Consider the following 17812-nt stretch of genomic DNA (forward strand, 5'->3'; position numbering starts at 1 on the left):
TATTGTTTATATGTGCTGTAATTTTGTGATTGTTCCTTCATTCATTTTTTACATATTGTAATTTGGGTAATGTTTTATGATCAAATTATTTTTTATGATCAGATTATTTAATTGTCCTGTAATTTTTGAGATTGTTTTTATTTCTTTTTATTTGTGCTGTAATCAGGGCGTCATTGGAAAAGAGATCTTGCTCTCAGTGGCCCTCCCTGAATAAATAAAGGTTGTATATATTACAAAATGTAGTAGCAAACACAGGTCACATATTTTAAAGCAACAGAAGAAAGAAATCCCAAACCTGCAGCTCATTCCTGGTCTCTTTGTTTTTTATCCAGATTTTTCCCTGCGTCTGGGGGTCAATAAGGAGGGGGAAACGGGCAGCTTTGGTAATAATGATGCCATTCTGAATTGACAAGTCATCATTGGGGAGCCCCTGTAAAATGGAAAAACAAAGAAACTGGTTCAGGCTTAATCCTAATGTTTATTAATGCCAGGTAATTTATGCATTTATTTCAATAATTCTACTTCAATTAACTATGCATCTAGTATTTGATTTATTAACAATAAACATGTAAATGATACATACATTTATTAAAAAAATGTTTTTATTAATAATTAAATATGTGCAAATGTGTATATGAAGTCCTCATAAAAAAAACTACTTTAAAAGTAAACTGTTTCACAGGGGAAAGGTCACTTTTCATTTCCATTTTGTGAGAAATCGTATCTATTAAGTATCTATCCTGGACATTAGATACAGTGGTTTATGAACCCATGCTAAAGTTGACTAAAAAGAGGAATAAAAAAATCATCTTTTGGAAATTAATCTTAATGCCTTAATTAAAAAAATAACCTTCACCATACCTAGAGATTGGCATGGGGTACTTTCCATAAAATCATCTCTCAATGTAAATCAAACCAGCTATTAGGCTAACTGAAATAAAACCATGCCAATCTCTAGGTATGGTGAAGGGGATGTGATGATGTGGGGCTATTTTAATTCCAAAGGCCAAGGGAACTCTATCAGGATGCATAGTATCCTGGATCCATGAAATAACTGGCCTTTAAAAATAAAAATCTGCCTGCCTCTATGGGAATTTAACATAGGGGTGTACTTACTTATGCCCCCTGTATTTTAAGGAAGAACATTTATTTATTTGCGATACATTATTCATTCACAAAGAAAATTGGTGTCCTTAAAGGTTGGATTTTTCCTAATTTTTTTAATTAAGGCATTACGATTAATTTCCAAAAGATTTTTTGATGATTTTTTTATTCCTTTTTTTAGTCAACTTTAGCATGGGTTCATAAACTTATGAGCACCACAGTACAGTATAGAATTATCACACACTCTTTTTACTGCATCAATATGCACTAAAACGAATGATTGGGTTGGCAGTAGTTACCAAAGTAGAACACTGACCTGTAGGTTCCACTCACTAACAGTGGGTGCATCAATGAGAAGCTCGGTCAGATTGAGGTTGTTGCCAAATGGGATGTGACGCTGCTTTAACTCCCGCTGCCAGTCGCTCAGTAGCAGATTACGAAATTCCTGATTAAAGGGTCCAGAGTAAGAGAGGAACGCTGTGGCCAGAAGAACGTCACCTGAAACAAGAAGACAAATGGGTTAAATACTTAAATACTGTTTATGTGTTAGTGTGAACACAATCAGAAAACAGCCCATGATGTGGCAGGCTATGCTAATGCATTAAAGTAAAAAAAAGCTTAATAATTAGTGGATAAATTGTACCATGTTTGCAGTACATTGGGAATAAAATGTCTGTCTAAAATGTAACATTTTGACCACATTGTTGGTAATTAGTATGCATTAATGGCAAAATGCATTTAGGCTAGTAATACAAGAGTGACTTGGTGTGTATTTGTTTAATCATCGAACAGAAATGGTGTAAATTCATGTCTAATTAACAACATTTCACAAATCACTGTTATTCAAAACAGAGCATGAATCAGTATTATTCAATGCAGAGACATCTCTTTGATGCCATAGCTTTCTGAATACAAGCTTGAAGTTCTTAATATGTGTGTGTATTTCAGGCCTGTGTGTAGTGTGTTCTAACAACAGAGTGAAAAAAAAATGTAATTTCCCCACTAGGGATCAATAAAAAGAATAAAATAAAAAATAAAAATTGAAACCCACCAACAAGGCGTTTGGTCAGTGCAGCAAACTCTTTGCTCTGCTCAGTCCATCTCTCCTTCTCGCCAGCGAGGCCGCTGATGAGACTGGACGCCGTCTGCATCTTGTGTCTACAGCGCTCAGCATCCTCCAGCAGGGTCTGATAAGGAGGAGGGGGGGGGGCAGACAAACAAGTCAGTAGGTTGATGCCCTTCCAACTGTCTCTTCATCGTCCATCCATCCAACTCTCATTCAACCCTTTATTCTCTGTAAGCCTGTGCATATCTATACCAATCTAAAGTATGTTTATATGGACAAAGAGAGCATGTCCATATCAGTAATAAAATAATCAAGTCCAACTCCTTTGTGAGTTGAGATGCTCTCTAATCCTAGTACAATAGGACTCAGCATAGGATTGCAGGTATAAAGATGATGACAAATGTAATTTAATGTTGTTTTTACACTGTGTGGGTTTTCTCCAGATGTGGAAGTCCAAAAATATGCAGGTTAATTTAAACTCTAAATTGTAGTAGGTGTAAATGTTCTCTCTTTATATGTTTGTAGTGATAGGCACCTGCCTTACACCTAATGCATGCTGGGTTAGGTTTGCATAGGCTCAGGAACCCGGCAACCCCTGATTGATTGATTGATGGATGGAGTTTATATTTTCTTTTCATAATGTTTATCCTATCTAACTGCCCAAATTAGCTTTTCCTTTAGCTTTCAGATCAACAATCAGATGCTCACAGGCAATACAATAAAGAGCTCATTTGCCCAATAGCAATAATTTCTGTTTCTTCAATAAAAACTGTCTGGTATAGGCTTCTGCAGCGAGCCTTTCAATCTTGCTTCTGGCCCCCGGAGATGAACAGCCCTGAATCTTAATCATAAAATCATAAAAGGAGTCAACTTGGGCTGTCCAGATTTCCTAATCAGTGAGTGTTGATGCACATACTGTTCCATTTACATGCTGTTATTTATCACAGAACAGAGAGTACGGATGATGAAAAACACACACACAGCAAAAAGTGCCACTTGGTTGAGTCATTTTCTGTTTTTGTTGCAGGTTATCACAGGCTGTTTACTGTAGAAAGACAGTCCACCTCTATGATTCCAGTTTAAAGGCCCGTCATCTATTTAAACAAAAGGGCGGCTTATTCGATAAAATGCTGAAAAACACTAGATTGTGATAGTAATTAAGTTAAAAAAAAACAAACAAATAGGAAGTTAAAGCTTGGTGAAACATTTCTACTCTACTTTCAAGAACCTGGTTATAAATAGAAGCAGGTGGCACAACATAAGTTTTAACAAATATGTACAGGTAAAGATAATTACAGCCTTTATTTAACTTAAGTAAGGCCATCCCACATATTTTAAAGATGACTTTTCTTTTTAAATATATTTAATAGTTTTCATTCATTCAGCCTGTGTTTATTTATAAAAATGTTTATACTGTATATGAAGAAACGTATTATTGCTGTGAAAGGACAAGAGTGACCTATTTGGAAATTAAATCCCATTGTTCCAGGAAATTTGATTGACTCAATAAAACATAAAGGCAGCTGTGCCAGATATACGAATTTTAACAATCATATGGAACAGCAAGTTAATTAGGAAAGCCTGGATCCAAACTAGTGAATCCATTTTCTAAGTTGTGCATATTATGTGCTATTTAAACTCTGCTAAGGGACTGTTTGTTATTTAATTAAGGGGCCACCAGAGGAGTTTTGGGCCCTTTAGTCAAAATAGATCTGACCCTCCCTTCACCAGCATTAAATTTTGGATGACCCTCCAAAAATGATTGGGAGAAAAGGGATGACCCTCCCCAACAACTTATTGTACTGGTTTGTGCTTGGCAAAGATGTACAGTTTCCCATTATTTTTCTACAACTGAGATGTCTGTAACTAAACCTCTGCATTCTCATCTGACGCATCACACTCCTCTGTTATGGTGTGGTGGCCATTTCAGTAGATTTACTCTCTAACATAGTTGTGGAAACACAATAAGCATGGAAACTAAATGCACACTTCATGCATTACTGCATTACTTCAAATACTAAGTTACTCATCTAGTAAACTAGTATTCACATGAAATAAAACAATAAAACATTGAGACCATTCAGCAAAGCACACTGGGTAATTCAACACTGGTTGCTATGGACTCGTCACTAGGCTTCCTCAGTCATTGTATATTTTAGCATAGGTAAGCTTGCCGAAGCTGAACATTATCCAAAACTCCATTTCTCAGATGAGCGTCAATTTGGGAGCTTGCATGTTACCACTTCTTCCTTCTCAAATGCCTTGAAAAGGCTGTCGTTTGCACATTTTCACAAATAACTTACAAATAATCACCGGGACTGAAAGGATATACGTCTCATGCCCTCCCGGCTGCCGAGTTTCGGCTTTTCAAAATAAAAGCTTGCGTCTGGTCAGCTATGTTTTCGTACGGTGTTTTGGATGTTTTTGAACTAAGCAGTACGGCAATCATGCTAATGAATACAATTATTTTTTCAGCAGATGTCTTAGTTACAACACGATTGGGCTAGCAAAGCAGTTTTGTGTTTATATGTGCGAGCGGGATTTATTCAGTTTGGGTAATCCCACGTTCTCTAAAGCTACAGGTCTGGCTGACTAAACAGGGAGGGATCCATCTGCTAGCGATAGGGGCCGAGACTGAGAGAGCTACATGGAGCTACATGGATAAATATGCACCAAACAAGCCACTTTGAAATGTTGCTCTATTCATGAATACAAAAGTTGAGTGACCCTTCCCCGTAGACAAAAAAAAATTGGATGACCCTCCCCTCAACAAAGAATAAAAAGACATGACCCTCCCCTATTTTCCTCCGGTGGTCCATTCCATACATACCCAATGGTACCTAAGCAGAATTAATAGTGCAATTAACTCTTAAAAGAAAAAAAGTCAACCGTTTGTGCAAGGTGGCTCATGTTACATTTTTTAAATAAAAGATAATGGCAAGCTGCAGGTGTAGATGTAGGTGTAGTGAAGCATCAGCACACATCTGCTTCATATCACACAATCCAATTGTTTTTTCAGCACACACTGCTCCTATGTTTGTGTGGCAAAATAATTTATACTTGTGTTTTAAGGAAGTAAGAAAAGCTATTGACCTGTTTCTCCATCATGGCTTTCTCATACTCTGCCTGTACCACATCCAGCTCTGCCTGCTTGGCATCCAGCTCAGCCTGAGCCTTCTGAAGGTCCACATTAGCTATTGCCAGACGATTCTGCTGCACTGCCAAGTTAGCCTAAAAAAGAAAGGAAGAAGAGAGAGAGAGAGAGAGAGAGAGAGAGAGAGAGAGAGAGAGAGAGAGAGGGATCTGTTATTGCACATAAAACACCTACAGGGGTCACAGTCAGTTTTCTGGGAAGAGGGCTAACAAAAAGAGAGGGACTTGGAAAAATTCTAAAGAGAAGACAGACCAGATGAGGTGAAGGTGGGGAGAATTTGACAGAAAAAGAAAGAGAGGAAAGGTGGTAGGAGTGAGTGTTTTATTAGCAGTTTTTTTGTGTGGAAAATGCATCACAACAGGTTTAGAGACAGAGATTTAGAGAAAATGTATAAGTCTGTCTCAGTGTGTTTGGGTGGCCTGGCGAAGAGAAAGTCTGGAAGATTTATTTAAAATGAACTGACATCTGAGAAGACTATCGCCTGCCTGCCTGCCTGCCTGCCTGCCTGCCTGCCTGACTGCCTGACTGCCTGACTGACTGCCTGTCTGTCCATCCAACTGTATCTCTGGCCAGCTTAAAGGAAAGACACCACTGAGCTGGAAACCAGAAAATCAATTTGCCAGGATCTGCTCCTTGTTAATGCAAATGGATCAGGATCAAAGAGGAGAGGAAGGGATTCTCATGGAGATCTGTATGTGTGTGAAAGAGAGAGACACAGAAAATGAGAATATGAGCAGAGATAGGGAGACAGTCAGTGAGAGAGGGGATAAGGGAAACTAGGAAAGTAGAGAAAGTCATCTGATAAAGAGACCAGGTTTAGCAGAGACATAAAGGTGCAGACAAAATTGAGAAAATGAGATGTGGAAGAGAGCAAAATAAGTGGTAAAATGAGACCAGAAAGGGGGGGGGGGTGATCATTAGGCAAAGTTAAAGTGATCACAAAAGTATAACTGCATTCTACGAATTGAAGCTTTTACACGATCGCCATGCATCAGACAGAGCAGATGTGTGTGTGTGTGTCTTAATAATCAAGGGTTTTGTGCACAGAGTATTCTGCTCTGCTCCCTTCTGCTGTGTGTGGAATTATTAATTCATTAGAAAAAAGAGTAAATAAAGACAGAACAGCCCTGTCTCCTGAAGATAACATTCCCAACTAAACTGCATTCTGAATCATGTTTTTTTGATTACTTTTTTGTAATATCACAAATATGTTTCTGATCAGAGTCTGTGTTTAACATCCGCATAGGGACAAGATATGGTTGGATTGATGGGGTCAAACAAACAGGCAACTTTCACCCAGGAGAACGTTGTTTTGGTCTTGTATGCAACCTAAAAGTAAAACGCTTACGTAAGTTAACTTTCATAATGTACTTAAGTTACGTCACATACGTAACATACTTAACTTACATTAAATCAGTATGTCTCATTTCATTTTGTTGTAGAAAGGCAAGAAGTTTTAAAGGTTCATTCATTCAAAATCTTTACATTGGTGTTAATTTGTATATTTTGTAGAACTTTGTTGAGTCTTCTTATTTTCACTCACACACAGCAACCAAACACTTATTTTATTTCACCCTATAGAGGGTAATCTAAATTGGCAGATATGTTCTTTCAGATCTTTATCCCACTGAAGACTTGGTGACTGTGACTGGTACAATGACTTTAATGACCAAGCTGTTTTCCATATTTATCAGAGTGGAAGACCATGGACTTTGCCCAGGGAGTGTGTGTGCAAGTGTGTGTGTGCTGCAGTCATATGCGTTTGATGGGGTGATGATGACAGGTGCAACACAATGTGTGTGTTTGTAAAGAGAAATTTAAGAGGCTGACATATGTGTTTGTGGACTTCATTCCAATTGAACTTCCACATTGACTAATATTTATAGAGCTGGTTGTTTGTTTGTTACTTATATCTGTGCATAGTAGTCAAATGTTTACAGTGTGTTTACTTTTTTCAGCTTTGTTGTCCTTGTTTTTAACCGTATGTCTATTTCTGTGTACATGTACATTGACTGCACCAAAAAGCCAGAGTCAAATTCCTTGTATGTATTCACACTTTCTTAGCTATTAAAGCTGATTCTGATTATATTTAATGTCACATACTGTCAACAAACAGCACTGTTTCACCTCTCTGCTGCACCAAGAAGCACTATGTTAAATATATTACACTGTACTGTATATTACCTTCAAGGGTAAGACCTCCTTGTTGATGGAGAAGAAGGAGGCCATTGCTTTTGTCCAGGATGCAAGGCCGGCCACATTGCCACACACCCTCTTGGCTGTTTCAATGTTGTAGTCGGGCATGTCAAAATAAGGCAGCAGCAGCTCCACCATTTCCTCATTAATGGAGTCCTTGGGGAATTGCTGCAAGGCAGGGGGAAAGAGAAGTGGTGGTGGTTGGTGGAGGGGGCGTTCAGGAGGGAAAAACAAGACTTAGTTCAGTCAGTACGCAAATAATATATGAATATTTACACACAGATATCTCATGAAAAGCTGCTTTAAGATGAAGAATGTTAAACTATGTGAAATACGAGTAAAAAGGAGAAGAAAATGATAAATGGAGCTGTGGGGATTGGGCAAAGACAGTAAGTGGAGCAGTTGGTGAATAGAAAAAGAGAAAAAAGACAAGGCAGAGCAGAGCAGCGCAAATGAGGGAGAGATAAATCCAACAGGAACACAGCACAGAAGAGAACAAAAAGAGATTGTGCAAGAGTAGGTGAAAAAGAAGGAGACGGACAGAAAGGCAAGGAAGCAAAAAGATTAAAGATAACATAACATACAGAGGTGCACAAGGTAAGATAAAAGTGTAGTTTGGTAAAAAGAGAGATGAGATAGAAATAACAGAAAAGAGAGATTGGTAGACAGAAATATGTAACAATGAGAGGGGGGTTAATGTAGAACAAGTTCAGACAAATCTAAGAAAGTTGTGGACTGTTGTGGATTCAAATGTTTGTGAAATCAAAGACCATAAGATGTCCTCACACTGATTGTGCCTATTTTACACATTATCCTGATTCCATCACATCACCTTGGCGTTTAATTACTGCAAATTATTGCAAATTGATCAAACCTGCCCAAACCTGTCTTTCTGAACTTTTAAGCTCATATGTACAAGAGCATACATTATTATTACTGTGATAAACACTCAAATACCTAATATGGTTATGAAGTTGTTGCCTGCAAGACTGAGAAGGCATGAAGGCCAACCTTTTTCCTATACAGAAAATGTAGCTATAACAACAACAGCTAATTTTATCCATTAAAAAGTCATATAATCATCATGTAAGTGGGTATAAAACATTTACAATTCACTGATTAGTTGAGCTACAGGCAGTGATTCTGCTGCATACTGAAACACAAAGTGCTAAGAAGCACTTGTGGCATCTTCAAATAGGGGCTACTTGGATACAGGATACACTAGGATATTATTGAAGAATCTATAACATAGATTTTTGCTGTTTTTAATTCACAACTATCCATCAACATACAATTATAGTCTTTGTATGTTGTCTGACTTAATTTTACAACATAAGAGACTGTAAGGAAAAAGCCTTTCTATGTTCCTTTAGTAATGCATTTCCAATGATTATACCTTTTTTCATGTTTAACATTGTCAAAACCAAGAGAACTAGGGCATATGTGAGCAGGCCTTCTACAGCATCAACATTATTCCTTACTTCAATCTCAACTTTATAAATCTGATATTATCGAGTGTACCTGCAGGCTGCCCAGGAAGTTTCCAGCTGTCATGAGTTTTAGGGATTCCTGCCAGGACGGCGTGTGGCAGTTCTTCTCTGGGTCGATCTTCACTGTGTTGACCCGCCTTTGGAAGAGCAGCAGCACGCAGTCCATGATCCGCATAATGAGGTGGGGGGGACGACCAAGTGTTCGTACTGTGGCAATGTCTGATGGCTTGATTGTCTGAGTGGGTATGAGAAAAGACAAATAGGGGATTTTAGTAGGAAAACATATTAGTTGTACACAAGATACACTATAAGGTGAGGTGATTAACTGAGATGAGAGCAAAGGATTAAGAATTTCATAACATCTTTTTAATAAAGGACATTCTGTATAAAGGGAATCATACACAATGCTGCAGTTTGAGAATATAAAACATAGGAAGTGTACAGAGGAAATACAACTAGAGGCACTGACAATAAGACATAGAGGAAAATATAGAAAACATGAAGACTGTAAGTATAAACAACAGTTCTGCAGAGAGGGACAGAGAATTACTTTAAGGGACTGATTTAAATGAGAGAGGCAGCAGGAGAGTAAAGAAAATGTTCCAGTGAGAGTTGTTTGGCTGCTTCATCAGGCCCCCTGCCCGCTTATCTTATCTCTTCTCCTTTTTGCACTTTTACTCCTTTCTGCTCTCTACCCCCTGCTCCATTAACACTCTGATTTGTCATCCCAAGAGTCAGCCTACAGGCAGTCTGGCACATCCTCTACCGCTAACGCCTCTCATCTTCTCTGCTCTCCACTGCTTTTTATGAAAATGTCTCAATAAGGTTACCTCAAATCCATGATTTCAATTTAGCTTTACAAATTTTGAAATTAATCAATTGGTTCAAGCAAATATTTGCAATACACATTCATTTCTATGAAAACTCATTGTTGTATGCTTGTGTTAATTAAGAGCTAAATCAAAGAAACATACAAAGTAGATGAGGTTTATTTTTCAAGGGGGACTTAAAGTGTAAATAATTACACAGTCTCTGCAGAGACCAGCTGTAACCAGCAGTAAGTCCAGTTGTGTGCACCAAGAGCACTATTTCAAACTATCTAAGAGCACATATACATTTCTAAAATGCATGATCATCAATCCAGACAGATTGCCTAAGGTTTGCCTGCTTGAAAATATGAAACTTCCATCCGTAGCAGCAAGATGAAAATTCTAATGAGGGACCTGCCATAGGATATCTGTATGCAACCATCTACCCAGGAGGACAGCTTTAATTACAACACAGCTCCAGAGCAAAATGCTAACTTTAGACACACCCGCTGTTACACACATACTGTACAGGGTGGGAAGGCTGTAGGCAAAATCCTGCATGCAGCTACACACAACAAGTCACAGTGTGCTCTAAGTGGCACCCTGAAGCAACACAAAGTGAGAGCAAGAAACATATTGGTGGTGGAGACATTAAGCCAAACAGAAGGGCACAATAAACTGCTGACAATTTATAACCCTCGGGCTATCTTTTAGGGCAAACCTATGCTTGGACAAACCATATACAGGGGCAGCAGAGAACATCTTGAGGAGTGGCACTGCATGATACAGTAGGCTTGAATGAAATTGGTTGTTATAAGTAGAAAAGGGACTCGAAAATGGATGGACAGAGAATAACATATATGAAGCAGAAAACAATAAAAAGATGCATATAACCGAAGGTCAGACTCTCCCAAGCACGTATGCAGATTGGACAAGAAATCAAATACATTTGAAAGGATGTGACTCAAAGTGGGTTTTAAGTTGCTTCTTAAATATATCAATGGACTGGGATAATCAATAATAATGATGGAGAGCACCATTATTTTGGTGCAGCTACTGACAAACCTCTGTCACCATTCAGTATAACTTTTTCTTCAATCGGGAGCCATAAAGATGTCTCAGGGGACCTTGTGTGTTAAGATGTACAGTATTGGGATAGGAGATCATGCAGCCAGAGTATGCACTGCTTTGTAGACAAAAGTGGTATTCAACTCTAAAAATAACTGGGAACTTCTTAGGTGATGCAGTAACTGAGGTAACAGTCTTGAAGGCGAGATAAACACGCATTAGTTACAGTTACAGCAGTCGAGATAAGAATATATAAATACTTTGTGTGGGCAGTCCATCCTTCTTTAACTTGTGTTTTTACTGACAAATCAAGTTTGGAAATCACAAATCTGTCCTTCTGAGGGAGATAGAAATGTTGAATACATGGTCCCCAGATGTCTCCTGTCCCATACAGTACCTGCAGTGCAGCCTCTGCTTCCTGAAGAGCTGGACGGGCAGCTTCAAGTTTCTCCTCAGCGATGGCCTTGTCAGCTGAGATGCTGTCTACAATGGCCTGGGCCTTGTCCTTCACTTTCTGCACCTCCACCTTCACTCGCTCTGCTGCCTGGGCTTTTACTGTCACCTCCTTTAATACCTGGGTGTATGTACAAAAAATAAACATGGCCATGAGTCAATGCAATCCCACTGCAGGAGCTTCATCACGTAAGTGCATAACAATATATTTTCAAGCATATTAAAACAAATTGCAGCAATGAAAAGGAATGTGCCCTTCTATTCGTTCTCTAATTTCTAATTATTAGTGAAACTTTATTAGTGTTAATGCAGCCATCTTATTATTCATTCATTTATTCTGAGGCACATTAATGTTAGTGCTGTTTATGCATACCCACATGTACCTACCTGCACATGCCTACAGAAAATTATAGTTATGAATGACCAGAATAACAAATATTCATATCCAGAAAAATAAACAAAGACGAATACTATGAATGCATACATAGTATGGTGTGTGCTGCTGTTTCAATCCAAAGTATCAACTTGATTTATTTAATTTAGAATAATGGTGCAATCTTAAGCCAACTTAAAAAAAGACAACTGTTGGAAATTGTTCTCTCGACACACTCTCTGAACCCAAACAACACACACACACACACACACACACACACACACACACACACACACACACACAAAAACATTCTCCTGCCTGAAACCTACCATATCAGCCTTGTCATTAGCAACCTGTAGCTCCTTCTCTTTCACCTCCAGCTCCTTGCTGAGTGCTGCTACAGACACTGATGCCTCCTTCAGCTTCTGGAGACCAGTGTTCATCCTAAACAGGAGAGATAGTAAACATAATCAGGTAAGCCACATACAATTAAAGAATATTGGACATTTCTATTCTGTGCTAGACTATCTGAGAGAAATCTACACATCTACACCTGGGATCCTGTTTGTTGTACATTTTCACCACTTTCAAGATGAACTACATGACATTTTGACATAATTTGAAAAAATGACCCCTAACTGATGATTCTGGATTGGCCCCTTTGTGAAAACAGCTGTATTTTTCAGGAAATGCACTAATCATGCCTAATTATTGATGCCTCACTAATGACTATATATATATATATATATATTATCTACAGTATATACTACTCATGAAGGAAGACTACAGATTTAAGATTCAACAACTTTATTAATCTATTATCATGTCAAACACATTACAAACCAACCCTTACTAACTGTAAGAAATGTAGACAATATGGAGCAGAGGTATTGATTCTAAGGTGGAATGAAATCTTACATTTTAGAAAGGCTAAATTGCACTACAGTATACAGTATGTTAACATTGTAATTACAGCTATAACAAATATCTAACTTAATCCTATAATTTTGTTTACCTGTTGGCCAGGGTCTGGACTTCAGACCTCTTTTCCTTGTAGATGGTCTTGTAGCCCTGAATGAAGGACAGGTAGGACTTAGGTGTGACGTGGGTCGAGCGTCGGTATCTAGATTTAAATTAGATTACAGTAGGTTAAATTAATGTCATAAAAATCATTCTATGCTCATGCAGGATAGAATTGGTCTGAAAGACACACTGGGTTGTTGGGGGTGTGGGGCGGTGAACGGCCAGTTGCTTTGTGTCCTGTGGTCCAATGGTGAGGTCCAGGAGTTTTGGATTGGGATGCATGGTGGCCTGTGTCAGATTGCAGGAACTGGGTTCTGTTCAGCCCAAGATTGTTTGTTCTTTGGGTTGGCCAGGTGGATTTTTTTGAGAGGATGGAGGAATGTTGAGGTGCTGTTGGTTCGGGAGTGGGCTTGTGGGATGGCTGGGGTAGCTGCCTTTGGGGGGGGTTGTCGTATAGACGGTTTTCCAGTTCGGATGTCTGCATTAGAAAATGGGGAAAGTACCTGAGCTTTCTGGGGGGCTCCTAGGAGGCTTTGTGCTGGGGAGAGACATGTATGGTGGGCTTATGGTGTTGTCATCTATACATATGTGTGTTTGGTTTATGGTCTGTTTTGTTGTTTTGTTGTGTGGTCTTGAGTATTGCTGTGTCATCTTTCTATCTTTGGGTGTGCCACGACGGTGTGTGTGTGTGTGTGTGTGTGTGTGTGTGTGTGTGTGTGTGTGTGTGTGTGTGTGTGTGTGTGGGGGGGTATGTTCATATTGGGATTTGTATGTTTTGTATGTTGTTTAAAAAATAAATTAAAAAAATTGTTTATTACAAAAAAAGCAGAAGAATCATTTGCACAATGTGTTCATTCTAAATTCCTGTCTTCTTTATATTATCAGCTCTCTAATAAAGTCTCTCTAAAGTCTAAATGCTCTCAAAAATATATACTTATAGAAATAAATAAAGATAAACTCTTGCACTACTAACGATATTTATCAAACTGTCTGACATAACAGAATAATATGTGGATTTTGTTCACGGGTGGATTGCTGCTGTAGATACAGAAAGGCAATCTGTTTAACAAACTACTGTACCTCTGGAAGTAGTCCACACACTTCTCTGCCACGCCATCCTGAAAAGAACCCATGCACTGGACTACCTCATTTTTAACCTGGGATGAGCAGTCGATGTCATAGACTGACAGGAAGTGCTCTGAAACTGAAGGACATAAAGATGGAGAAGTAAGAATGAGAGAGAGCTGAATTAAGTGGAGAAACATACAGAGAGAGTTGACATTGATTACTGAAACCAGCTTCTTTACTGCTCAATTCTGACATGCTGTAAGAAATTCAAATTGATTGTTGTCCAAGCAGGAATGACTGAGTGTAATTGCATGGGACATTATGGATTATTGGTTACATGTATTACTGCAACATCTGTGTCATTATTCTGTTGATGATTTGACAAAATATGGAATGGACATTTATAAACAGAAGGAGACAGCAGGGGATAATTAGAAAATGTGGTGCAAGATTTATTTTTCAGGACAAAATGAGATGCACAGATTTAAAATAACTGAAAAAAATTACAGTTATGTGTATGAAAAATGTTATTGCCATCTATAGTATTGGTTAAAGGAACACGCCGACTTATTGGGACTTTAGCTTATTCACCGTAACCCCCAGAGTTAGATAAGTCCACACATACCCTTCTCATCTCTGTGCGTGTTGTAACTCTGTCAGACGGCTCCACCGCTAGCTTAGCCTAGCACAGATCCTGAAGGTAATCGGTTCCAACTAGCCTACTGCTCCCAATAAGTGACAAAATAACGCCAACATGTTCCTATTTACATGTTGTGATTTGTATAGTCACAGCATGTACAAATAACAAGGTCACATGAGACACAGCCATATTCTAACCGTCTACGAACTGGGAACTATATTCTCAGAAAGGCGAAGCACTGCTACTTCTGCTACTTGGGCGGAGTGATATGATTGCAGCACCTGAGAAGCCCCGAGCAGAGTAGCAATGCTTTGCCTTTCTGAGAATGAGAGTTACAACACGCACGGAGATGAGAAGGGTATGTATGGACTTATCTAACTCTGGGGGTTACGGTGAATAAGCTAAAGTCCCAATAAGTCGGCGTGTTCCTTTAAAGACAACATTCTGAAGCGTTGCCTATAAGATCAATAATAAATATTAATGAAGGACAAATGATAGGAGGAATTGAGGAAATGACAGTATTCACTTCCAGCAGTCTGAGTTGTAACAAAGATCATTTGAAAAGTTCTATTTTTGTTCTGACTTTCATTAATCAGAAAGCACATAGGACACACTGTGAACAAGCTGGCTATGTGATAATTGAATGTTGTAATATCCAAGTTCAATCAGATTTTACAGCACTGAGAAGATTACAGCAGCCACTCTAAATGGAAGATAGAGTACAGGGATGCATATTGGGGAAACAAATGCTACCATTATATACGCAGATCATATCAATATAAAATAAAAATTGTCTGTGAAATGTACCTGCAACAAGAGCATCTTTTGGCCACCGGCTGAACCAGTCCATGGTGCAACCAGATATCAATGCAGGAAACTTTAATGCCCGGTTGCGGAACTTTTCCCCAACGGGCGAGAAGCACAGAACAACGTGGAGATTATGTCGGACTCTTGACATGAAGTACTCGTAAAGATTTTCATTGGTCGGTGGTCGCCTGGGAAACTTCCGCTTCATGACAGGGATGAGATCACTGAGGATCTCGTCAATCTCATCACGAGCGAATAAGTTGGACACCTGAGGATAGACACACACACACCCAATAATGTCAAATTACATGATCTATCCAGCTTTATGTCTCTTTTTTGGTTGTTTGTCCTAAAAAATACTGGTTAGACTGTGTCCAGTAGGTTTGGCTGGGATAGATATTTTTGTTTGTTTTAATCTACCTTTTGTTTTTTTTATTTTGTTCCTGTGTACACAAAATTAAAATGGAATTTTAACCATTTTAGGATGTCTCCTTTCTCTCATATATGTGCTTTGTAAGCAGTAATTGTGGTAGTACTTCTTATTTCATTTCAACTTCAAAATACAGAGATACAGGTCACCATAAGACAATTTCAAAAGTTTTTTCTCAGCACTCTAAAACTGGTACTGCATGTTTAGCATGGCAAATAAGTGCTTAATTCAATCTTGAATTTCTCATGCAGCCCAGACTTTCAAATAATAATCTTTAATTGAGGCACATGGAGACAATTAGTGGCAAACAGAAATTCAGAGAAGCACAATTTGAAAAAAGGCCTCCCAAACAGTAACATGGCAAGGTAATTAATTAATTCAAATGCAAGATTTCCCCAGAATAACATATTTAAAATTAAACCCTTGAAGTAGTGCTGAGATGTCTTTGATTAATTTCCTGTCATCACATGCTCAACTTTCCAACTACTCCCTATAACTTCTGGCATTTGTCTCGATCTCTTTATTAATTCTATGTTGCTTAGCAGCTCGTGAATGAACCTAATTATAGTGTTTAAATGGTGTTTCTAATTTATTTAATGTATTTTTGGACAAATCACTAGTTACCGAGAGAGAGAGTGGGTAACAGAGGAGAGAGAGTGCAGGAGAGAGCCTTGGGGTGGTGATTAAAAGCACCATGTTTCTAACCATCTGCTGGGTTACTCTCACATATTACAACAACCTCATACTAACACCTCGCTCTTCTTCTTTGTTTCTCTCTGTCACTGTTTCTCACACACAGTCATCCTACTGTAACACTTCTGCAGCACAAACTTCTCACAGACACACACACACACACACACACACACACACACACACACACACACACACACACACACACACACACACACACACACACACACACACACACACACACACACACAAACCTCTCACCTGCACACAAACACCCAGACACAAACTCTGGTTCCCACTTCTATTTACCTCCCTGGTAAAGCAGCTGCTGCTTAAATTGTTATTTAGGATGGAGGTAGAGGGAGGGTGGGAGAGAAGCAGGGGGAGGAGGTGGAACAGTGGGTGGATTTGGATGCTATCTTGATAAGGCAGAGAGAGCAACAGAAAATAAAGGGAGATTAGAAAAAATAATAGGCAAATGGAAAATGAGGAGGACAGAAGAAGAAAAGATGAGTAAATAAAGAAGTAAATAAGAAGGTAACAAAAGGTGAAAGGAGGGAAAATCTGGAAAAAATTATGAGGTGAAGCAAAAGTAAGAGGGTAAAAAGCACCCAGGGCTATTGACATTGGCTGCCCGTCATGTTAAAATGTTGATAAACTGATTTTTCGGTTTCAGGGCCATGTAGAATATTAAAAAATACTAAGCATAAATGAAATAACCAAGAAAGACACTTGGAATTGTCATGCTTAGTAGCTAATGGAAATGTACAGTAGCTAATTTTGCTGCACATCTACACTCAACTTTGTAATGGTTATGCCACACATCATTGCAATGAGGCGATGAGATTCATACAGTACACAACCAATAGGGGCACATCACTATGTGTAATGGCACTTGCAAATCAACCATGAATGCACAACATAGGGCTAGTTTGGGAAAAGATTTATTTTTTAAGAAAATAGTTTTCTCCCCCTTGTAGCATGCCCTCTCCTGATCTTATCAAATTATCCTATTTACTGTATGTATAAGTGTGAATGTTTCCTTGTTAGTGAAAGCTAATTTTTATAAATTTAACAAGTTTCAATTGTGTTGAATCAAACATTCTTTTCAATGTGAGAAAACATAAAAGATGGGCTTTATGCTTAGCATTAAGATGCTGTTATAAAACGGGGCCATGTCTGATTAGAACTACATAACATAAAGATCACAGAACATGAACATCTAAGTAGTGAGAGCTGGGAAAAAGTTGCAAGTCTCTTATGTCAGCACAAAGCAGTAGTACAAGTGACAGCCTGATGGAGAAGTATCTGGGAGTGAGATACTGTATATGATTTAAATGACATTGACATTAGGCGTGTTTAAAATAAGTAGTTCACTCAGCACATTGAATTAATCTTTCTCCAAAAATCTGTTGAGTACAGGTACATGTACAGTACATGT

At 38.5% G+C, this 17812-nt stretch overlaps 1 protein-coding gene across 4 annotated transcripts in view; it reads right to left on the bottom strand.

The window, feature by feature from the left end:
• The window catches only part of dnah5 (dynein, axonemal, heavy chain 5), a 109119-nt gene that overhangs the window by 34597 nt on the left and 56710 nt on the right, over positions 1–17812 (bottom strand). For all 4 annotated transcript variants that reach the window (XM_078251910.1, XM_078251909.1, XM_078251912.1 and 1 more), the window contains 11 exons: positions 15252–15519; positions 13817–13940; positions 12729–12836; positions 12043–12157; positions 11285–11461; positions 9042–9245; positions 7509–7688; positions 5264–5401; positions 2156–2291; positions 1421–1602; positions 296–430 (listed from right to left, as the gene is read on the bottom strand). In XM_078251910.1, coding sequence (XP_078108036.1) covers positions 296–430; positions 1421–1602; positions 2156–2291; positions 5264–5401; positions 7509–7688; positions 9042–9245; positions 11285–11461; positions 12043–12157; positions 12729–12836; positions 13817–13940; positions 15252–15519 — 1767 coding nt within the window. The remainder of the gene's footprint in view (positions 1–295; positions 431–1420; positions 1603–2155; positions 2292–5263; positions 5402–7508; positions 7689–9041; positions 9246–11284; positions 11462–12042; positions 12158–12728; positions 12837–13816; positions 13941–15251; positions 15520–17812) is intronic.

This window comes from Sander vitreus, chromosome 6 (assembly GCF_031162955.1).
Source record: "Sander vitreus isolate 19-12246 chromosome 6, sanVit1, whole genome shotgun sequence".
NCBI classification, from domain to species: Eukaryota; Metazoa; Chordata; class Actinopteri; order Perciformes; family Percidae; genus Sander; species Sander vitreus.